This window comes from Podarcis cretensis (genome assembly GCF_951804945.1).
Source record: "Podarcis cretensis genome assembly, chromosome: 2".
Taxonomy (NCBI): Eukaryota; Metazoa; Chordata; class Lepidosauria; order Squamata; family Lacertidae; genus Podarcis; species Podarcis cretensis.
In genome coordinates, this window is record NC_137171.1 from 36,059,997 (window position 1) to 36,084,213 (window position 24,217).

General features: G+C 44.3%; 1 protein-coding gene across 1 annotated transcript in view; it reads left to right on the forward strand.

Moving 5' to 3' along the window:
• Positions 1 to 19,934, forward strand: part of UBALD2 (UBA like domain containing 2) — a 32,646-nt gene extending 12,712 nt beyond the window's left edge. The window contains exon 3 of the mRNA XM_079966303.1: positions 18,004 to 19,934. Coding sequence (XP_079822429.1) covers positions 18,004 to 18,324 — 321 coding nt within the window. The 3' untranslated portion in view covers positions 18,325 to 19,934. The remainder of the gene's footprint in view (positions 1 to 18,003) is intronic.
• The last annotated feature ends 4,283 nt before the right edge of the window (positions 19,935 to 24,217 follow it).

Sequence of the window (24,217 nt, forward strand, 5' to 3'; positions counted from 1 at the left end):
CAGAGATTTAAAACCCCCCCCCCCCCCCGCATCCTCTTGGTTCATCAAACCCTTAAATGATGATACGTTATAAGGAAAGAAGAAAATCAAAGATGGGATGAATTCACTGAATTGTGTTTTATTTACCACTGTAAAAGTCATGCAATTTATTAAATATAAAAATATAGGGCTCGACCCCCACGTTGGGCAAAAAGATTCCTGCATTTCAGGGGGTTGGCCTAGATGACCCTCACGATCCCTTTCAACTCTACAATTCTATGATCCTATAACAGTTAGGATCAATAATTTTAAAAGCTGAAAATTCAAGTGTTTTCAATGTTGTGGTAAGAATGGATGGACACTTCTGTTTTTGTATATTTTTGATGCTTGTGATTTTCTTATATAAAGGAATTTTTTTTAAAAAAAGAGAGGGAGTGCTTCAAAGCAAGTAAGCATGTTGAGGCTGAAATTACGATAATCAGGGCGGCTTGAAATAGTTCTTGGCTCTTGTGCTCCCCTCGCCTGGCAGACTTCTCACTTACATTCACCACCTCTTTGAGGTTTGGGAGTACCTTGGGAAATACAGTGGTACCTCAGGTTACATACATTTCAGGTTACATACGCTTCAAGTTACAGACTCCGCTAACCCAGAAATAGTGCTTCAGGTTAAGAACTTTGCTTCAGGATGAGAACAGAAATTGTGCTCCGGCCGCAGCAGCAGGAGGCCCCATTAGCTAAAGTGGTGCTTCAGGTTCAGAACAGTTTCAGGTTAAGTACGGACCTCTGGAACGAATTAAGTACTTAACCTGAGGTACCACTGTAGAATTCTACAATGCTGGTAGGCAACAAGAGGCACTCTTGTTTTCCTTTAAAATGGGGACTAGGAATGTGTGGCCCTCCAAATCATGGCACTGGGGAATCCCCAACAGCATCTTGACTGCCTCCAAAAATAAATGCATAGTTCTGTCCACTTTCCTAGACTCTTGGACCATGGAGGCAGGTTTTTCCAATGCAGCTGGGGAGGGTGTTAAAAGTAGGTGTGCAGTCCTGCAGTCACTCAGTTGGTAATCACTTTCGTTTTTTCCTCCTGGCTGCAGCGAGAGGATAGTTGGGGTGTGTTTGAGGGGATTCAGGGCAGCTTTATACAAGCAGTTGCTTGTAGCAATACAGTAATTATCCCACTGGCTTCCAGGTGTCTTCTGCTCTGACAAAACATATTCCTGAAGCCTGGTGCACGTCTTTCCTCACAATCTCTGTTTTAAAACACAGCCACAAGAAAACCTGTATTCTGTGACCTGTGTAACGAAGCCCATTTGATTATATTTATTTCGTACTGTTTTTGTAGCCCCAGGAAGGGAGGCATTGAGCTCTTCTTCCTCATCTCTGGAAGTTCGGCTCGGTGACAACCGCCCTCTCCCATTTCACCAGTTTCTGAACCATTGTCAGGCATTGTCTACAAACAATTTCAAGCATACCTATTTAGCAACTTGCTTGAAATAAATATGAGGGTCCGAGTCCTAAATCCTGCACAAAATAACTGATTCTGTGTTATTGCCACGGTGTAACAACATGCATTTAAATCACATCTTTGTGTCTGCCAGAGTTTTGAAAATAACAAGCAGAATGCTTTAATTACACTTAATCTGCATGCTGATGTACGTGTGACAATTTTAATGTGCAACACTGCAGCACTTTTTGCTAAAAGAGGCAGCCCAGTGCTGGCCTAGAGTATTTTGAATGAAATATACTTGTCATGAATAGTTAAAAAAACAAAAAACCTGCCCTCAAAGGCAGATAATTTAGAAGAAGTGGAAATGGTACAGACTGGGTTTATTAACTTGCTGAAAAAAAGAAAATAACCTGTGCAGTAAGGAATATCTGACACCTTGTCTGCAGATGCATTTACCAATTTGTCTGTATTGAGGAGAATTGGGTGTTCCTCCTGGCTTGGGTTCAGTTAGTGCCACTCTGCTGCTGTTTTCCACCAGCGAAAACGATGGTAGTAAAGTGGCGATCTTATGTCTTGGGGTCGGTAATAAACTGGACAAGGGGTAAACTGAGATTTTGCCTACACAAGATGGAGGTGCTGCTAATGGTCTGATCCAAGGGTTGGAGTTTCATCTGAGGTTATACTCCTGCTTTTTGGACACCCAAATGGCACGAAGTTCTTTTTACCAGCTTTGGTTGTGGTTCTAACTGGGACCTCTTTATTATTATTCTTCTTTGGCGATCACTCGTAGCCGAGTATGATTGTCTTCCATAAACACAGTTTTAAAAATGAGTCCATAAGTGACTGGAGGCCAATTCTGGATCCACACATGCTTTCTGGGTGGGAGTTGATCATGGTGTGGATTTGCCAAGCGTGCCTTCCACTTAGCACGTTTCTCCCTTGCATCCTGAGTTCGAGTGTCTTCAAAGCCCATGATACCTTTGGTAAAGGCTGTTCTCCAACTGGAGCGCTTGCAGTCCAGTGTTTCCCAATTGTCAGTGTTTATACTACATTTTTCTAGATTTGCCTTGAGACAGTCTTTAAACCTCTTTCATTGACCCCCAGCAATATGCTTTCCATTTTTAAGTTCGGAAGAGAGTAGTTGCTTCGGAAGACGATAATCAGGCATCCGCACAACATGGCCAGGCCATTTGGAGCACAGCTTGCCAGTTTCAAGAGCGTTATGTTGTGTGTCCTGAGACTTTAGTCAACATGCTGCTGGTAACCTAGGAGACATGAACCCACCTTGTATAGGGAAGGAATGGGGAGCCTGTGGCCCTCCAGAGGTTGAAGTGCTCAGGGATGAAGGGAGTTGTAGACCAGCAAGTTCTAGATGGCCATAGTATCCCTGCCCTTGCTTATGGTATCTCAAAGGCTGCCTATTCCTGTACAAACTTGCCCATTCCTTGAGGTCATCTGAGGAGTTCTTCCTTCAGATGACCTAACCAGCCAAGATTGGCTGGTTGGCGGTTGAGACTTTGGGTTCTTCTGTCTAGTGCTACCTTGACTCCAGAATTGTTTCCCCTGCAGCTCCGTATGCTTGGCACCTAACGGTTTGTGTTTTTGACTCTTGGCAAAAAAATGTTTGTGTGTGCGTTTTACCCAGGCCTTATTTCACTGTGAGCCACTATGGGGTGGAAAGGGCAAGGTGCAAATTTAACAAATATATTTAGCAGCAGTTTTGTTGTTGTTGTTTTATTCCTCTCCTTATATGTTCCTCTACCTCTCATTGTTGGGTTATAGCTTTCTTTCTATTTTTTTGTTATACCTTCGTAAGCCTATCTAGGGCATGGTTTTATTGATAAGCAGGGTACATATTTGTAGGCAAGAGGTAGTAGAGGTAACACGAGCAGCCTTGTCTGTTGGAGAATAGTTGGGCTACTAAAGTGAATGAGCAACGCAGAATTGAGTAAAGGCAAGCAAGTAGCTACATCAAAGTATTCTGTGTTTTCTGTAGTTCCTCCAGCACCCAGGATGATTGTCTATTTGCTTAGTTTATTGAGTTCTGAAAAACACAGCCAAGCTCCATTTGAATATATGTCAAGGCCAACTGCGTAATTGGATGTGGACAAAAGAAATTGGTGTGTGTGTGTGCGCGCGCATTTGATTGTAAGGGTGGCTTGGGGATCTTCTCCTTCCTACTACTACAGCTTACTATAAAATATTTAAGGTTATCAAGTGCACTGGATGTTTATGGAGCACTGGCATAAGATGCTTGCTTGTGGCTTTGTACGTTTCTTTCTTTTTTTTAATAATATTTTATTGAGATTTTTAAATACCAATGCAAAATTAGTAAACAATGTAACATATTTCATAACATAGTTTCATAACTTCTTTGGACTCCCTCACGTCTCCCACTCCCACTTACATCATTATAAATTTTTGCCAGCAATTTATCAACTTGTTTGCGTTCTTATGTCCCGCTCGTTTAAATATAATTAATAATTCTCCAAAAAATTTATATTTTCCTCAATCTCACTTATCATCCTAATTCCAACTATTTTAGTGGTGCTCAATTGTTTGTGATCTAGCATCCTTATTAACATTCAACCAAATTACAATATTTTTGTAGGTAAATCTTGAATTTCTTCCAATCTTCTTCAACCCTCTCCTCTCCCAGGTCTCGGATTCTGCCGGTCATCTCAGCCAGTTCCATATAGTCTATCAGTTGCATCTGCCATTCTTCCAGTGTGGGTAGATCTTGGGTTTTCCAATATTTAGCGATGAGTATCCTTGCTGCCGTTGTTGCATACAAGAAAAAAGTTCTGTCCTTCTTTATCACCCTCTGGCCGACAATACCCAGAAGAAAGGCCTCTGGTTTCTTAAGGAAGGTATACTTAAATACCTTTTTCAACTCATTATATATCATTTCCCAGAAAGCCTTCACTTTAGGGCACGTCCACCAGAGGTGAAAGAATGTTCCTTCATTTTCTTTACATTTCCAACATTTGTTATCAGACAGGTGGTATATCTTGATTGCTTTCTTTTGTTCTTGCTTCACCCTTTTCTTCTCCCCCTGCCTTCATCTCCCCAGTGTTGAACTGTACATTGTAATCTCCTTGGGGCAGGAACCTGCGGGTGTGTTGCTTGCTTTTCTCTGCTCTGTACTATGCACATTGTCAGTGCTATATAAATGACCAGCTGAAATCAGAGCTTTTTCGTAGCATTCTGTGTAACCATGTGCTTTATCTTAGCGCTTGTAGCAATGGCCACAGCCAGCGTGTAATGAAAGGTCCAGACTTCCTCCTAGAAGCCACCCCCGCCCACTGAGCATTGTTTTAATACATCAGGATCATGCAGTGTTCATTTGTGGTTCAAAGTTCTTTGCACGCACACATGCACACACACACACACACGTGCATGCTTCTGCATGCTCAGGTGAACAGCAAGGTGTTATGTGAGACGATATACATGGTGTCATAAGTTCTTTGCACTGTACTGGTCATGTGGCCATATATGCTCTAGTCAATGCTTGCATGAACACTCATTCATAATGTGTAAATCAGCGCTATTTCTGCTACATTTGGTGTGCTGTAAATGGAGCTATTTCAGGGTTTATTTCAGAGCTATTGAAACCAGACTTGATGTCACTTTCCTTCTCCCAAGATCAGCCGAAAGTCTTTGGTCAGGTGGTGAGCATATGAAGGAACAAAAATGTGTTAGAATGCAAGTAGCCTAAACACTTCAAAAGACTTAAAAATACATATGGTCAGTTTTACCTGTGATCTCTGCTGTTGCTGCTTTCAAATGGATGTTAATGTAGTTTATTTTGTCTCTCCTATTGTTTTATTTTTCTGTTTGACTATGTGCTAGTGTAATGCGATTTTACATTGTTGGGAACTGCCCTGAATGCTGCATGAGCAGCAACAGGGTAGGATAAACATTTTTATATTAAGGAACAAATGGAAACTAAAAAAATAAAATGATTGTCTTACACACACACACACACACACATGCATGCATCCAACCTTCCTCCTTTTTTCCTTTGTCCAGCTGCAGCCTTGACACCCCAGAAAAGCTCGGTTTCTAGGCTAATAGAAGCAAATATGGACAAATGCTCCATTTCCCAAATAAATGCCATTTTAAAGGGTTTTTATTATTTTTTATTATTGAGCTCTCATTCTGTGTTGCAGGTATAGCAGGCTTTGATTGTTAACCATGCAGTGGAGTTGCAGTTACTTACTCTCCTTCAGGGCGACTCACAAATCACGTAGAAAATAGTAGCGCCTTGTGATGTCTGAGGGGCTGAAGCAGCTTCAGAGATTCAGGGATTGTGGCCAGAGGCCATTGGAATGATAAATGGAAAGTGGTTTAGGCTACGAGAAATAATTGAATTTAATATGTATGTGTGCTGTTGAGAGCAACATTGTGTTGAGAGCAACATTGGAATTTTTATTGTTTTTACACAGCTATGTATATTCTGAGATTCCACAAAGCAAAAGGCCAGAACTTGGTGCTTGACCGAGCACTGAGCACCCCATGGACCTACATAAAATCTTAAGTGGGGGGTGAGGGCAAAAGTAATAGCCAGAGGCGAGGCTTTGGGATCCTGCTTAGCTAGTTGTCCCTTCCCATGACTGGCAAAAGCAAAATAAATTGTTCAACACAGTAAACCTAGTTTGAAACTGGCATGTTTGTATAGGATCATCTCAAGACAAAACGGCATTGATAATACCTTCTGAGAATTGCAGTTGTCCCAGGCAACTGGCTGTTGCATATGCTCTAACTTTGGCCTTGTGTTTAGCAGCAATGTCTTGCACCGCAAAGCAGATCTCTGTGATTCAAAGACTGCCAATACACCATACATTTAAAGCACTGTTACAGCACTTTGAACAGCTTTGGCTTCCTCCAAAGAATCCTGGGAACCGCCATTTAAGGGGACCTGAGAGTTAGGAGACCTCTGCTACAATTCTCAGAGTGCTTAAACAACCAATCCTTCTTCCCAGAGAACTCTGGGAATTGTAGCTCAGTAATGGGAATAGGGCTCTCTTCTCAGCACCTTTAAACTACAGTTCCCATAATTCTTTGGGGGAAGCTATGGCTGTTGACGTGGTATAGTGATGCTTTAAATGTATGCTGTGGATGTGGCCTGTGATATTTATGAATGTAGCTTGACAGTGAAGATACCGCTGTGCCTGTGTGTTTTCTCAGCATGGAAAGTTCTCCATTTCTCCTACACAGCAGACAGATTTGCCTCTCAGGTACACTTGAGTAGTTGCTAGAGTGTTTGAAAGGTCAATGCATGTCTTTAAAGGTGCTTGATGGACTTGTGTCACAAGGGGGTGGTTTGCCCCCACGTGTTTATAGACAGGAATCTTCAAACATTACGGGAGTTCACCAGGAGGCACAAAGTGGACAAGTGACAAACTCACGGTCATGTGCCCAGCGCATGAATCGGCTCTTTCCTAAGACTTCCTTCTCGCAGCAGTCCAGCTGTGGCTGTTGGTGGGTTTCCGTTTAGCAACACTGTTGATTTGGCTGTCAGTGTATTGCTTATCACAAACCATTTATCCTGGGGGTGGGCACCCTGTTTAACTGACGCCTTCACCCCAAAATAGACGATGACCCAGGCTGCTTACTTTGCCAGTGGATGCGTTCAATGATGCCATTTGGGGTCAGTTCACACCACTGCATTGACTTTGCCTTTAATAAAAGAGATCAGTGACAGCTTAACTGTTTTAATTATATTAACTTTGCACAGCTTGCTGCAGGCACAAATGGTGCCGTTTTCCCACACACATAGCAGCTGATAGCATGATTCCGACTTGCAGTGAATCAGTTGGAATTAATGCTCCTGTTGTGGCACATGTGAATGCCTTCTCTGTTTTAAAAACATACTTGCACAACCACCCCACACCGAACTGTGGCCGTATGAAACATACAGTGGAGCTTCCAGTGCAAGGCTAATGATAGAAGGACAGGATGAGATCTTTGTGGTAGCCGAGGTAGTATAGTTTATTATAAATCAGCATACGAAGCTCAGAAATGTCTATTCCCCTCCTTATTAGGCTGCATTGAGTGTTAAGGTTGAATTGCTTGGGATTGCAAAAGAGTGTTTGCCCCACGTGGCGAGTTGGGCTTGTTTTATGCCAGGAAGGTCAAGGTTACCTTCTGTGCTTCCGCTTGCCAATCCTTAGTTTGCAAAGCTTCTGTTAGGATTTTGTTGTTGCTGCGTTTGTTTGTTTTTAATTTGACAGGCAGGAAGGTTGAGTCATGTATAAGGGAGCATTATGCAATGGTTTCCTCCCTGCTGAACCCTGTTTATAATTATATAGGTCCTGCTTTGTTCTGGGCTTGCTCCTGCCAGGCTGTGCTGCTTGATGGTGGGGTAACTCACCTGCAGCTAGGATAGGTAACACCGTCCCTCTCCTGCATCCAATAGCAAATGCAACAAGAGGGAGAACGGATTTTCTGGGCTGTATGTTTGGGTGTTACTGTTCCGTTGAGTTACCTTCATTTACAAAGAGATGTCTAGGCTGTGTGGTCCAGTAGTATTTCTATACAGTGGTACCTCGGGTTACATACGCTTCAGGTTACATACGTTTCAGGTTACAGACTCCGCTAACCCAGAAACAGTACCTCGGGTTAAGAACTTTGCTTCAGGATGAGAACAGAAATCGTGCTCCGGTGGCGTGGCGGCAGCAGGAGGCCCCATTAGCTAAAGTGGTGCTTCAGGTTAAGAACAGTTTCAGGTTAAGTACGGACCTCCGGAACAAATTAAGTACTTAACCAGAGGTACCACCGTACCTTATTCTTTAAGGAGTAATGGCCTGTTGCTCCTTTAAAACTGGGGCATTGGTAAAGGAACCCTTCCCTGCTGCTGTTTCTCCTCCTCCCCACTCCTTTCTTTGGGCTGCTGCACACTTTTTCCCAGGCAGCTGTTTCATAACACACACCCATTTTTCTGTTAGTCATGTTCTCCTCTTCCTTTCTGAAGTTCGGCAGGCTTTTTTTCCTTTCTTTCTTTTTTTTTGTACACACCGAACACAGTGATCTAATTCTTCCTTCTGTGGGCTGGCCCTCACCATTTTAAGTTTCCCCCCACCTTCAGCTGCAAAATGGGTGTTGACAGCAGGCATTTGGGGTGACAACTGGGGGGGGGGGAGAGACCTGACGGGGGGGGGGTTCTGTGTGTGAGTGTGTGTGTGTGTGTGTGTTTTAAGATGCTAAAATTAGAATGATTACACAAAATTGTGAGGACTTACCAGGAAGTGAGGAGAAGCTGGTGACGGAGATGCTTTTCTGCTGTACTCTTTTGTGTTGGACCTCTCCAGAGGTTTCTAGGATGTCGCAAGCTGCTAGCTAAATTAGTCTGTAGATGAGAAGGAAAAAGCAGCCTGGCTCTTGCTGATAGGGATACATCTACATTGCAAAGTCGAACCTGTTCCTTGGGTTTTTTTCCACCCTGGTTACAAAATCCACCCTTTTAACATCGAGTTACTATAATGGAGGTTATATTCTGCCCTAGCTCCACCCACGTCAACTTCCTCAAGTTTGCTTGCCACAGGCAATTTGCCATTTATAAAGTAGACATAGTAGAACTGAGACTGAGGTGTAAAAAGACCTTTGTGTTTGGGCCTGTCCACATTTTTCATAGCCCACGTAGCTTTGATTTGTTGCATGGATGGAACAATCTCTTCGCTGCTGCACATCATTCAGAAAAGTAAAGGAAGTTACAATCTCTGGCCACTTGCTTCATCTAAAGATGCCTATGTGTTCTTTAGATTTCATTTCTCTACAGTACTTGAATTTTTCAGGTCTCACAGTGTCCTGAGTTGTTTCTGTGGCCAGCAGGCCTCTCCTGGCTTTTGAATCTTTGGATTGAATCCAGTAAAAAAAATTGTGTGTGTGGAACAACTTGCTCAAGCACAGTGGAACTGCTGCTCCTTGGGTACATCACCCCAAATCTGTTCCGGGGGAATCCCCTGAGCTGATTTGGCGGGGTGTTCACAAACATTCCATTATGGCCTTCGCAGAAATTGTTCCCCACGCACACTGATTTAGCTGGATGGAGCGCTTATGCATATGCTCATCTTTGAACTATATTGGCTGGTTCTCCTAGAGACCAGGAACTACCTTTGTTTGTGAATGGCTGTTCTGTGTGTTTGCTCTGGATTGCAAATTAACCCTGAACTTTCCATTTGTGTGCCTTTAAAAAAAACCTATATAAAAATTGCCCATCATTTACTATCAGCAAAGCATATTACTTGACATGACTGTGTATTTTATTGTTCCAACCCAAAACACAGGGAAGGGCTTTAGCTTCAACGCAGAGCATGTGGTTTGCATGTAAAAGATCTCGAGTCCAATCCCTATCATCTCAAGATGGGTTGGAAGACTCTTGTCTGCAACCCTCCAGAGCCACTGTCAGCATTGTAGACTTAGTGCTCTAGATGTTTTTGGTCTACAACTCCCATAATCCCTGACCAAGCAGCTTGGGAGTTGTAGTTCAGCAATATCTAGGACAGTGTTTCTCAAGCTTGGGTCTCCAGCTGTTGTTGGACTACAGCTCCCATCATCCCTAGTGAGCAAGACCAGTGGTCAGTGATAATAGGAGCTGTAGTCCAACAGCAGCTGGGGTCTCAAGTTTGAGAAACACTGGTCTAGGAACTGAGCCACATGGACCAATAGATTGACAGTGCCAGGCAGCTCCCTATTATTCCTAATCTTAAAAACTACTTATACATTAAGTTAAAGAAAAAAACACCTGTGTGTGTGTGTGTATACATATGTAGCCCCCCCGCCCTTGTTATATTATAAGAGGTGTTGTCAATTTTAAGTTACTTTTCACACCTATTTTTCTCCTCTTGAAAGATCCATTGGATTTTAGGTTGGTATTGTATTTCACCAAGTTGTGTTATGTGACCCTAGCATGGATGTCCCTGCAGGTGTGTGTATGTGGGATTGGAGGTCTCTTGTAACCCGAGCAAGAAGCCCCCTCCTTGCTAGTTTTGTAACTTCTCTGTTTGTTGTGGTAACGCTGCTGATCACTGTGAAGCTGCTAACATGGGGCCCTGCCTTTTAGAGAGGGCAGCCATGTTCACGGTGTCTAAATAGACTAAAACTGATGTAGGGTTTCTTTCTTTCTCTCACTCTTCCCCCACCCCTTTGGTCTATTCTGGGATTGTTTAATCTGGCACGCGCTACTTGGAGGGAAATGTTCATTTCTCCTCAGGACAATGGTGTTCACTGGCAATGTTTTTGCCATATATGTTGTGGACTATAGTTCTTTTGATTCGGCTTGTTTGTGACACAGGAAACTTGCCCTCTAGTAAACATGACCCCCAGAACACACCTTCCAATAAAGCAAGGCTCTGGTAGTTTCTGTGTGTGTGTTTTTACAGTGACTTATTGGACTCACATGACGCCTATTCTGTTGGCGTTGGAGAAACAAAGCAAAGCAACATGCCACAACGATGCTTCGTGCCAAAAATGTTCTGGATCTCCTCAGAATTAATGCAGAGATAGGTTTTGTTTAAAAAATAAAAAAAGAATTAAAAATGAACAAGTGAGGAGATTGCAGGATTAAAGGCGCTAGGGAACCTCCACTCCCAGGCAAGGGCCACATTCTGAGGGCCACATTCCCTCAGAAGTAGTTTGCTCAGGGCCAGAGACCAAAAGTGTGTGGGATCTAGCTAGTATTTTGCACTGGCTTCAGAGTTGGACCAAACTTTTCCTTCAGGCTTGATTTTGACATTGCATTGTTAGACCATTTTGACTCCAATCGGGTGGGTTTTCTCCCTTCAGAATTCAGAATATTTTAAAGGATTGAAATGGCAGAAAGAAACAGGCCTCAAAAGGATGAAGTAGGTGTGGTGGGAGCAGGTAGGGGCAAGGAAGGCCCCTTGGCTGCAGCAAGCCCCTGCTGTTTGAACCTTTAGCACATGACGCTTGCAGATGTTTTCCTTCTACGTATGGGGACTAGAAGCTTGCTTTTTAAAAACATGCACAATATCACAAAATAACCCTATAGGCCAGTGTTTATACGGTGTGAGGCATCTTCATAACATTGCCTAAGGTGGGCATGAATGATAACTGTAGAGGCCAACTGCATCTTGGCTTTATGTATTTGCCCTCATTGAGGTGGGATTACTGGCTAACTTTTTTATGCATTAAGCTACATAAACTCAGTTTCGATGCCCTGGATTATATTATACTTACTATAAACATTGCCTTAAAAAAATGCAGCATATGTAACTTTGGCCTGGACTTCCCATCACTCCATCTGGCCAGACGAGGGCATAGGTGGCAAATATCCAAACCTTTCAGATAGCTCCCCTTTTCTGGGCTCAGAGCCCAGCACCCCAAGCCCCACAGATAAGGGTAACATCAAAGCAAGCCAATTCGCGTATATCAAAGCTCATTGTTACAACAACTACCAATTAGTTGTGAGGTTAATCTTGACTACCAAGATGGCGTTAGCAAAGCTCCCGGAACAAGTTCACCTTTGGTTCAGCACAGGTGGGAGAGAGGGAAAACCAGAGTTGAAAATGGGTGGCAGGCTAGAATCGTAAATAGGAGCCGCTCCACACTTCAAAACTTTGTGGCAGGTTTCACTTAGTAACTTTTGAATAATGATCCGTTTTTCTCATTTGAGAGTAATTCTAGAGTAAGGCCATCAAAAGAAAAAGCTGTGCTTGATAATACGTAGGCTGCAAAATAGAAGAAACTAGTTGAGTTCATCTGTTTATGGCATATTTCTAGTGTGGTTCTAATCTTCCAGTCCAGGAGTTGGATGAGGACTGGTAACTGTGTACTTTTCTATGGTGCATTTTTTTTTTTTGTCGTGTATGTGTGAACCTGTACACCATTCGAAGTACAGTGGTACCACGGTATCCGTTCCGGAGTCCCGTTCACATCCTGAAGTGAACACAACCTGTGTCTGCGTGGGTCGTGTTTCGCTGCTTCTGCGCATGCGTGTGAAGTCATTTTGACCGTTTGCGCATGCACGCGTGGCAAAACCTGGAAGTAACGCGCTCCATTACTTCCGGGTCGCCGTGGAGCGCAACCCGAAAATGCTTAACTTGAAGCACATTTATCCCGAGGTGTGACTGTACTTTTTGAGAAAGTGGTTTATAAATTTTCTAAGTAAAGAAGCAAAATATATCAGGGTAACAAGAGAGCTGGTGTGGCACAGTGGTTAGGCTGTTGGACTGCGACTGAGGACATGCAGGTTCAAATCCTCACTTGGCCATTAAGCTCACTGGTGACCTTTGGCCCGTCTTCATATCTCTGTCTAACCTACCTCACAGGGTTGTTGTGAAAATAAAGGGTGGGGTGGAACAACGTATGCTGCCCATTGAGCTCTTTGGAGGAAAGGGGGAGGTACACCTGTAGTAAAGAAATACTATTGTTTCTGATGTTTTAAATACAGTGGTACCTCGGGTTACATACGCTTCAGGTTACAGACTCCGCTAACCCAGAAATAGTGCTTCAGGATGAGAACAGAAATCGTGCTCCGGCGGCGCGGCAGCAGCAGGAGGCCCCATTAGCTAAAGTGGTGCATCAGGTTAAAAACAGCTTCAGGTTAAGTACGGACCTCCGGAACGAATTAAGTACTTAACCTGAGGTACCACTGTATACAAGATGCAAGTGAGCACCATAAATCAGTGGGTTTTATTTCCAACAACTTGTGCCTAAGTTGCCTCTGGGAAGGGTTGCTTGACTTGAGTTTCCTACAGAGAGATCACTTCCTTGAAGGTAAAACAGTAAGCAGGCTGTTGTGTGTCTTCTCTGGTCACATTTCCATACAGTGGGAATCTTAATCCTCATCACCTGGATGCAAGGTGAAATAAGCACATGTCTGATGACGTTCATGGGTTTTTCCCTACATGCAAGCAGTTGTGTAAAAAATTAAATTTGAATAAATTATGTAGGTTGAGACACTCTTACTTGGCAGCCAAATCCCATTGTTTCAACTAGTTCCACACAATGTATTTGGCATCAGGGTGTTAGGGCTGGCTGACATCTTGATGGGTTGAGAAATGCTGTCAGCCCGGCTTATTTACATACATGATTTGGATCACCTCACTGTGCAGATGGGTGATGCAAGGCATACGTTAATATAGGCAATCTTCCAGGCTCCTTTTTATGAGGGGAAGGTTTGGGAGATTAACTGTGGCACACAAGGGAGAGGAACATGAACATACCTGCAGCTTTTGCCCCACTGGATATACATGGTTACTAGATGTCTAGCAAACCTTTTAGACTTCTCTTGTTTTAGAGTTACTGTAGTGCGCTAGCTAAATTGCTGCTGTTCTCACTCAACCCTTCAGATGCACCTTCACACAGTTGACTGCACAAAAGGAAACTTGTTTTTATTAACCTGGTGTCTGAGCTAGCCACGGTACCTTTTTTTTTAAAAAAAAAAGCCTAGACAAATTGATTAGCTTTTGGTGTTTTATCTTCATTCTTCTTTCCTTTTTTAAAAAGAGCACCTTGAGATAGATACAGAACAGAGTCTTAGAACTGGGGAAATCGAAGGCAGGAGAGTCCGTGTACACATAATAAAAAAAGAGCTCAGTCGTCAAAACAAACATGCCAGTAGGTTGAGCGGAAGGGTGGCGTGTTCGAATTCCACCCCAAGGGAAAGTTGTATGCAAACGTGGAGAGTACTTCAGGGCTTTACATTACATGTAGGTGTGTAGGATGGAAGCAGTGCTTGGTGATTGAGGTAGCTGCTCCTCTTTTCAGACGACTTTGAATGTAGCATTTAGAGGGACCCGACAAAAAGGTGTATATTTATTTGCAGGGTGGGGCCCAGACTGTGCTGGAATGAGCCAATTTTTCTCCAAGCAATTTGAAACTACCCTATTAGGATTACCTGAAGAACGAGGAACCCCCCCCTCCCAACTCCCTCTATTAAAGCTGTCCAGTATCAAGTACCTAATATCTGAGATGGGGGCATTTTGGATGAAACTTCCTGATGCATGGGAAGCAGAGACAGGAAATATTCATCACGTGCTCTCATTTGGAAATGTCTGAGCCAGAAAAAAGCATAGAACCCTCAGCTTCTGTTTTCAACCATTAACACAGATGGAAACTTGTGGTTCCATAACATGGGGATGTTGCCTGTTACTGTGCTCAACTCTTTCATTTGCAAATACAAATTTTGCAGTGTGTGTGTATTTATTGTAGGGTAATTAGCTGGGGAATGGTCAGGTATTAATGCAAATTAGATCTGATTTACCTATATATAACATTTGGAAAGACAGGAAAGTCCCTACTCTTTATATTGAGGTGACAAAATTGCAACTCTAGTTTTGGTCCCCCCCCCCCCCCAGCAATTTTTTTCTGCCCACCCCTCAAAGTCCCTATTGATTTTGGCTCTGGCAAAATTAAAAGAAAGTAGAGAAAGTGCTGGGACTCAGAGCCCAGCTCCCCAATTGGAATGCAAATCACCCCTTCCCCAGTCATCTGATCAGGCCTTTGACATGCAGAGAGATGATGATAACCCCTTTCCCTCAGGTGATCTGCATAGATCAGCTTGGGAGGGAAGGCTGCACATTATCCTCTGTTTTATGGGCATGTGTGGCACATGTGGGGAAGATGCTCAGTGGCAGACCATCTGCTTTGCTTGTGAAAGGTTCGGCTCCTGGCACCTCCATGTGGTCTGTGAGAGACTGCCAGTCGCTGCCTTTCAGTACAGACAGCACTGAGGTAGATGGCCTGACTCTGTATAACCACCTTTCTATGTCCCCATGTGAACTGGCCACACTCACCACTGTCATGCAGCTCCCAGAAGGTTGGCCAAGGGTGAACACGACCCTCTGGCCAGAAAAAGCTTAGCCACCCCTGCTTTATATGCCGAGCCATGTGTGAGGAAAAGGTCAGTTAAAGTGTAACTAGTTTCTTTTGTTCGTGCATTTTCGTTTTCTTGGGTGCCTTTCTGTGGATGGGCTTCCCAAACGCAGTCCCTTGCCCCCATTTAAGTAGAGTGCCAGACTAGGCCAGCATGGATTGTTGGAGCACTCCAGCACGTCATGAGTAGAATTTGACTGCAGGGTGGACCCATAGGAAAGCTGAATGGCTGCAGAAGATTGAAGCTGCCACAGCTGCTCACTTAAACTGGAACTTGCGTACCTGGCCGTGTTTGATCTGATAAAAGAGGTCAGCTTGCAGACGAGGGAACCGCTTTAGAGAGCAGTCGATATGGTGACGGAGCCAGACAAAAGGTATAGACAGACAACGTGCTTGGGGCAATTAATAAGCATTGTTTCATCATAGATGGCACGTTCTGCAAATTGGCCTCTATTGGTGCAGCTAATTTCTGCCGGGTTCTCAATTCTCAAGCTGTCATGCTTCCTTCTCAGGCTTTAGGAGGGAGGCGATGTTTAATAAGGAAGTGTGCTTATTGTGAGGGGGTGGTTAGGGCGAGCCCTGAGTCTTAGAGTTCCCCAGAAGATTGAGGTTGGCGCTTGATTAATGATGCAAGTCAAACATCACATGTCAAGACTCTGAAAAAGGCAGCCCTGCACAGTGGAAAATGCAGTTGTCGGGGATGAGGCAACATTGCTCACTGACAATGGGGCCTCCCGTGAACCAAAAAGGTCCTCCGTTCTGAAATTCCGTGCTGGAATTATGCAAAACACACTCAGTTCTGTTTGTTCACCTTCATTTTGATGGCATAACATAGAAAGCTTTTTGTACGTTTTGGGATTGCGCAATCCAACTCTGTCTTTGTGTAAGCAAAATGAAACATAACTTTGCAAACTACATGACAAACAGGCATCAGTTGCACATCCTGCCTTTCTTTGGTCAGTGTGTACCATGTTTGGAAGCTTTTAGATTTTGCATCCATTTCTCTGAATAGTAGGACCAGCTATTTTCCTGGCGTGTACATCATGCATCTTGCATCATACATGGTCTGGGCCTTTAAACCCTCCTGCTTCAGTTTTATATTGTCACTAAAGACCAAAAAAGGGGGTTATGTGTGTTTTCCAATTACTAGCCCACAGATTGGTGCCAGCCCAAAGTCTGCTTCCTGCAGGTTTGTGCAAAGGGAAATCACTTAGTTTCCTACTATTATTATGTGGGAAGGTTTTAATACCTTGATCAGCAACTAGATATTGTTGTGGAAGATTCTGGAGCGAACATTTTTAGGCTACACATACACACAGATCTCTCTGCCCCCTTCTTTGGAGGGGAGGGCAGAAAAAGTTGCTTGGGGGCTGGATAAACTTGGAGGATGGTGTAGACCAGTGTTCTTCAACTTTTGGTCCCCCAGTTGTTGGAGCTACAGCTCCTATCACCCCAAGCCAGCTATCCAGTGGTGAGGGAAGATGGGTAGTTGAACAACATCTGAAGAGCACTGGTGTAGACCTTAGTTGTTATCCTTCTGTGAAGCAGCTTGTAAACCAGTGTTTCATCCTCTCTCTCCCCCCATCACTTTACCCCTTTCTCTCTTTCTTCCACCTGCCCAAAGCAGGGCATCCTCTGGAGTCAGATTTGGCCAGAATCTTGACAACAGTTCCTGCCATTCGTTTCCTTCAGCAACATTTTGTAACTACTGTCAGCAAAAGGTTGTCCACTTCTGAGTAGAAGGAGATCACCAAGCAGCAATCTGCCCCTTCTGCCCCATCCTCCTTCAGTAATTTATTGTGTGGGAAGGTGGGAATTTATTGAGGGAGAAGCTTGCCGGTAGGTATGGGTTTAGGGGCATTGTAGCGTTGAGTGGGACCCGGGCCAGTCTACAGAGCCAGTGTGGTGTAGTGGTTAAGAGCGGTAGTCTCGTAATCTGGAGAACCGGGTTCGAGTCTCCGCTCCTCCACATGCAGCTGCTGGGTGACCTTGGGCCAGTCACACTTCTTTGAAGTCTCTCAGCCCCACTCACCTCACAGAGTGTTTGTTGTGGGGGAGGAAGGGAAAAGGAGATTGTTAGCCGCTTTGAGACTCCTGAAGGGGAGTGAAAGGCGGGATATCAAATCCAAACTCTTCTTCTTCTTCTTCTTCTACAGGTTGAATAGTCAAGGTCATCGAATCTGTTTAACCAGCTGTAAACCCTTTCTTAAAAATCAGATGGTTTTATTTATACATTTTGTTGTATTCTATTTCATTCTTCCGTGAGCTCAAAATAGTTTACACCAAGCTCCTATTGATCCATTGCACATCCAGTTGATTAATCCATGTGGAAAATGGAGTTCCCCTTCCTCTTAGACCTTCCACTTGGTGGATTCAGTCAGGCTGGTGAAAATGCCGATCCAGCCATTGGTTTTAGCTGTGAATATGGGACCCTGCTCTGCCAATATTTAGCAGAGCAGGGTAGTTAATTTTTAAGGAGGGAGCTTAAGCACATGCTTTTGGAAATGACTCTTTTATCTGTTTCCCCAGACTCTACATTGTGCTGCTTAGTTGGGGGAAGGAGAAGAAGCCATGTGCTCTTGTTGGGGCTATTTCCTTGTGTTGCATGTGTTGCATATTATTCTATTATTATTATTTTTAAAGTAGACTTGGGAAGTCATTAGGTGAACCCTTGCACGGACCAGGCGAAGGGAGCCGCAATTATAACCTTGTTTCTCTCTTTCTCTGCCCTCCAGATGTGCACACCCAGCAATACTCCAGCCACGCCTCCCAACTTCCCAGACGCCCTTGCCATGTTTTCCAAGCTGCGGACTTCAGAGAACCTTCAGAGCAGCAACAGCCCTATCACATCCATGGCTTGCTCTCCTCCGGGTAGCTTCAGCCCCTACTGGGCTTCTTCGCCTCCAAACCACCAACCTGCCTGGATCCCTCCTTCGTCGCCCACCAGTCACAACCTCCACCACCACCTCCACCACCAGCAGCCCATGTGGCCTCCTGTGTCTCAGCAAGGGCCCCCCCAGCAGAAAGCCATGGCGGCAATGGATGGCCAGAGATAAGACTTAATGTTTTTGGAATGGGGGGGAGAAGTTGATAGGGTGGCGGGGGCGGTAAAGAGGGTGTGGCAAATCCAAGGGGGCACAGGGAAATGGGGTGGGGGTATTTTTTTTCCCCCTGAAGATCGCACTGGAATATTTTATAGTGGTTTTTTTTTTTTAAAGAAAAAAACTGATGAGATGTCGTCATCAGCCCAAACCTCGATGTTCCTTTCCCCCCCGCACCCACCTTCCTTCTCTTCCCTTATCCACTCTTCAGGAGAGTTAATAACTGATCTTTTTCTCTTTTTTAAAAGAAAAAAAAATTATATAACTATAATATATAAATATATAAATATATCTAATGTATATACATCACGAATGAAAGCAACGGAATTGCAAAGATCCAGGTAGCATTCTGCGAAAGCTGCCTGGGAAAAAGAAGGGTGGCTGTGTTGGATCCGGGGGGGTCGGGGGGGGGGTTCGAGGTGTCTCCCTGTGTGCGCGCGCGTATGTATGTGATTGGGGGTGGCCGGGAGAGCTCGGAAAGTTGCCTCTCCTTTCCATCCTTTCCCAGTTTTGTTGCCCTCCTCTTGATTATCCTTTGGCTCCTGGTTGTCAGGAGTTGCCTGTAGCAGCTGAGACGGTTGAGGGGCCTTGAGGGAGAAACCCTCCTTGCTTGAAGGGAAAGCACAGGCCTCAGATTCTGTGGCTGTCTGTGTGCCCGTGCAGTTCAGAGAGCCTCCTAGGCTGGGTGGGGTGTCACCTGCTAAAGGAATTGAGCTTCTACTACCCCCTGCCCCATGTTGTGACTGAGAGTGAGGGGTTGGGGAAGTAATTTTCCACTGTGGGCTCCGCTCCACAGGGCTCACCTGTAGGCCACAGAAGGAGCCTGAAAAGAAAAGAAAAAAAATGGAATAGTGCAAAATGTCACGTTATCGGGGCTGTAAATCTGTGAGACCATGTTGAGTCCTACTCAAGATTTTGTACATTCAAGGAGGCAAATCTTGTCCTTTTTTGACAGGTGCCGAGACATGTACAGTCTGGCAAAATCAGCCAGCTTTTCTAGCCTATACATGGGCTGGCAAATTTATGGGCGAGAGTGCGGTTTCGTGGGCTTGCTTCCGTGCTGTCATTTGGGTTTAACCCTTTCTCCATTGCCCCAACTTTGGCCTATTGAAACCCGTTTTCTCCAACAGTTGCAGCAGGTGTGCTCCAAGTAAGAAACTAGAAATGGGTTGGGGGTTTTGTTTTTTGGTACCTTACCACAGACTCTTTATTGCTCTCCCACCTCCACCCGTCCCCTTCTTGTTTTTGGGGGGAATGGTTTCCCCCTTCAGCTCTCAAGCTGTTTCCCTTTTTAAAAGGACAAAGTTTAAGCATTTGGGAGGATAAGCTGGAAGGGAAGTCGCTGAAGTTTTCAAAGGTATAAAAACACAAACGTCAACCTCCCCAGAAGATGGATTATTCGAAGGAGGACTCAAGAGACTGCTCCCTGACATCCGGCGGCAAGGGAGATGCTGAGGCTCTTTTTGGTTTTTTTTTTGGTTTTTTAGGTTTTAAAATCAGAATCTTGCTTAAACAGGTTGAAGGTTTTATATTAATTTAAAAATAAAAAAAAATCACTTTTTTAACCAGAGTGGCACTTGTCTCTTTGTCCCCCACCCCACCCTGTTGCCTTACATCACTTCTTCTTTAATTCAAAGAAATCTGCTGGGTATGAATGATAGACGTTAGAACTGAACGGAAACCAAAAACCAATGCTTCCTCTTTACATACGCGACATTGCAAAGGCACACAGCTTGCTCTCCTCTTCCTCCCCCTCCCTTCCTTTATCTAGAAACCTACTCCACTCTTCCCTGCTGTCCCTGCTGCACGTCACTCATTGGCTTATGTGAAAAGCAAAACGAAACTAGGTCGTCGGTGTTAATATTAGCATTCATTTGGAATTGCTTCGTAATGCAGGTTAAAAAAAAAAAGCACATATACACTTCAGTGCCAGATGAGGAGAGAAACATGGGAACGAGAGTGCTAGCTGTACTCCCATTCCCATTTCTCTCTCCAGAGGTTGGAGGGTGTCTTTGTGAATCGGGGAGCCAGCTTCTACTCATGTATACTCCCCCATGCAGTGTAGACCCCTGGAAAACCAGGATTTACATCACATGGGAAACATACCTGTTTAGGAGCAGGACCTCCCTTTCGGGCTGCTGCCCTCTAATTTGCAGAGGGAGATGATGGGGCAGACGGCAGACTTAGGTTGCATTCGCACAGTGGGTGTATTGCATTCATTTATTATAAGGCTAGTGCCCGGTTTTGCTAACTTTCCTTTCATGCTGCATAAGCCTATTCCACCACATCTCTACCTCTGCACCAACATGGTGCAGAAAATGTCATTCGCACAGATGTCAAAATGCTGTCCCTTGACACTGTGCCGTTCTGTGCTGAAATTCCGGCACGCTTTCTAACCAGGCAAAAAAAAGGAGGGCATGAGCCTCAAAATAGGCAGGAAGTGCAGTGCATGCTGGTATGCCGCCTCTCGGCTCGTCATGTGGGCAGCTGCGGCGTGAAAACGGGAATGCCACGCTAAAGGTCCCGTGATTTTCCAGGTTGAGAGTGCTGCAAACAGTTTTTGCTGGAGTCAAATAACATGAAAATGAGTGCTAAACTTGCACAATATTCCATTCCATTCATTTTCCCGAAGTAGCTTTTGTGTTGTGCGAAAGCTCAAATATAATGTGCAAAATAACATTTAGGGAGATGTCAGGAAAACGGAATAAACAGCAGCCTTCGCAGACTTGTTCCCACACCACCTCCTCATGTTAGTTCCACCTCTTCCCTAGACCCCTGAAGAAGAGTGCTTGTGTGTTCTCATCTTAATTGCCTTGTAGTGAACACTTGGCTGCCTTGACTTCTGTGTGGAGCCTCTATATCAAGCTGCATTCAAGTTTATCTCTGCTGTCGGCATTATTGCTTTGGAAGAAGTGGATTTTTTTAAAATAGAAGTTTTTGAGTAGGCTCTGACCAGAACAAAAACACATTGAAGTGGGTGTTGAGGCATCTTTTTCCATTGTGTGTGAGTGTGCATGCAAACACAAACACACACACACTGTTGTGTCACTAAAAGCTGTGGTTACACACTTCCTCTGCCATCCTTCCCCTCACTACATGGAGAAGTGAACAGAGGGGCCACACATTGATTTGAATGCAGGATCCGGATATTGAACACATTTCCTACCAGGATCAGGGCCAGGCCAACATCCAGAAAAATACAAGATCCCTCAGTTCCAGTTTCATGCAAGCGGTGTGAAACTCTCTTGTCTCTCGGGCACACAGTGGTAGGTATGTGCATGTATATAAAGGTATGGATTTAAGTCCAAATTGTGGTGGATGTTTGAATGTACATTTGTTTGTTCTTACTATGGGGGTGTCTTCAGCAGCTCAATATATAATGGAAGGTGGGTGGGAAATTATGGGCAAGGAAAGTAGAATTTAACATCACCTGAGGGATAATTATTAAATATGAGTCGGGGGTTCACCTCTGCATTGTGGAATCTTGTCACTGCCGTTATTGCTTTCAGTTGGGATAATGTAACCCAAAAGAGCAGTGCTATGCATATTTCCGAAGAGAGGTGGAAAGCCTGCTGTCATAAAAAAGAAGTCCGGGAGATCTTGTTTGCAATAAGAAGAACTTGGTGAAGGAGATCCATTTTGCTTCTCAGTCCCATCTTTTCTTCTGCAGCCCAGACTAAAGTCTGCTGTAAGCCCTTCACACTATTGGCCTTGTTAATAAGTGTATCTTTATAAGTGTGAATTTTAACACTTGCTCAAATCTCCCCCCCCCCTTTGTCAACTTGGTGTAAGAACAAAAGTGGGGCTGTCATCAACACTTCATTGCTAAAGACTTTCCTGCAGGCAATGGTGTACTACTGCCACTGTTCTTCTGTAGGCCAGCCTTGCGCTATTGGACCACATTGGTGTTGGTGAATTCGGTTTAGGCCTTTTTGTATGACTGCCTTCTGTTCAGCCAAATGTCTCTCATTCTAGTGATCTACCAATGGACCATTTTTAAAAACCTTCCTTGTATTCAACACAGCAACACAGCACCACCTGTGGCCCCCACGTACCTGATCAGGTATATTAGCAGCCGCTGAGCTCACTCCAAACCGGTAGTCTTCAACTTTTTCTGACCCAGAAGCCCCACCTTCAGCCCAAATATACATTGGTGGGCAGGACCTGCTTTGCATATATTTGTATAGAGTGGTAGTACTGTGTTTGCAACCAACCACTGAAGGCTCTATGCTCCCATGTTTACACATTTGAGGGACAAAGCCTATAGGCTGAGTTGAGTCAACCATCCTTAGCAAAACCGGAGACTGTTGGTTCTGTCTTTTCATCTTGGTATTAGGTAAACAAAAATACTCTTTAGTGAGTAGAATACACCATTCTGTTACAGTCAGCTGAGCTTTGTTTCTAATAGCATGAGGGCATGGCAGAAGCAGCCTAGAATTCCCCCACCCCACCCCATGTAGACCAGGGATGGGGAACCTGCGGCCCTCCAAATCTTGTTGGCCTCCAACTCCCATCAGCCCCATCCAGTATAGTCAGTGTGCTGGATGGTGGAAGTTGGAGGCTGGCAACATCTGCAGTGCCACAGGTTTCCCATCCCTGGTTTACACACACACACACACACACACACACACACACACAGTGAATTCCAGGCTAACAATGTTTGGAGAGCCACAACACCCCTGTTCTGCCCAGATCCCAGCAATTTGACTATCAAAACATAACAGCGTACATGAAAGAAAGCAAAATTCTGGGTAGAAGACTCCTGAATTATACATACCTTTAAGAGGCTATAGGCTTAACATCTTTGCTCGACTCTTAAGAACTATTCAGGCTTTTGTTGGGGGTTGAGCATGCAACCACTGTCCCTATTTTTTCAGGTTTCTGCATGATGCTGTGCTCTCCAACTTGCAGCAGGTGATGAGATTCAGGGGGTAGAGGTAGTGCAGTTGGCCCCACACTGTCTCCCCCCACTCCAATTTGCCCATGTGCTGCTTTATCCTACTTCCTAAATGCCCCTGGATTGCTTCTCTGTTTAAAAAACTGCTAGAGGTGCCACTTCCCATGTCCTTGTTGCCATGGAGAATTACAATCTCCCTCTCTGGTTTTAGCCCTTCTGTGGAATTGGCTCTTGATGCTCTTGAATACCTTCTCCAAGAACCCCTCTTTGAGAAATTAGATTCTTACTTTTTCACATGCAGCGTAGCTAAGCTACAATTCTTTTGACTTCTTGCGTCCACAAGCACCAAGCTGATGTTATTTTGGGCTTCTTTGAACTACACTGGATGGATGGCCCGGATTCTAAAGAACTTGCTTTGTGTGTGTTTTCAAAACCCCTAGGCCCACCTCAAATTTAACGTGGCTAAGTAAGGCCTGAACTTAATGCCGATGGCATTGCATTTTCCACAAGCAATGAAAATTGTGGGAGTAGGTGCAGAGACCTGCAACTCATCATTTTCAGGGTTTGTTCATACAATTTCTTAAATTCTGCCTTCCACCGGGGCACATCACAGCAATGAAATCTACAACTAAAAAAAAACACATGGCACAATCTCTCCATTGCAAATGAAACATAACAGTGTAAATTCAGCAAAAGAGGTGGACCCCATAAAACAAAATATTGTAACTGCCAAAGTTGGGGCAGGGGAGAGGTGTGTCTTCAGCATATGAGGAAAGTTATACAATGCAAGACACACCTATGTGATCAGGGCTTTTTACACACAAATGTGTTAAAACACCTTGAGCTGGACCCAGAAGTGAACTGTCAGCCAGTGCAACTGTTTGAAAAAGGGGTTACATAAATTCTAAATAGAACCCCAGCCAGTAATCTGGCTGCTGCATTTTGAACCAG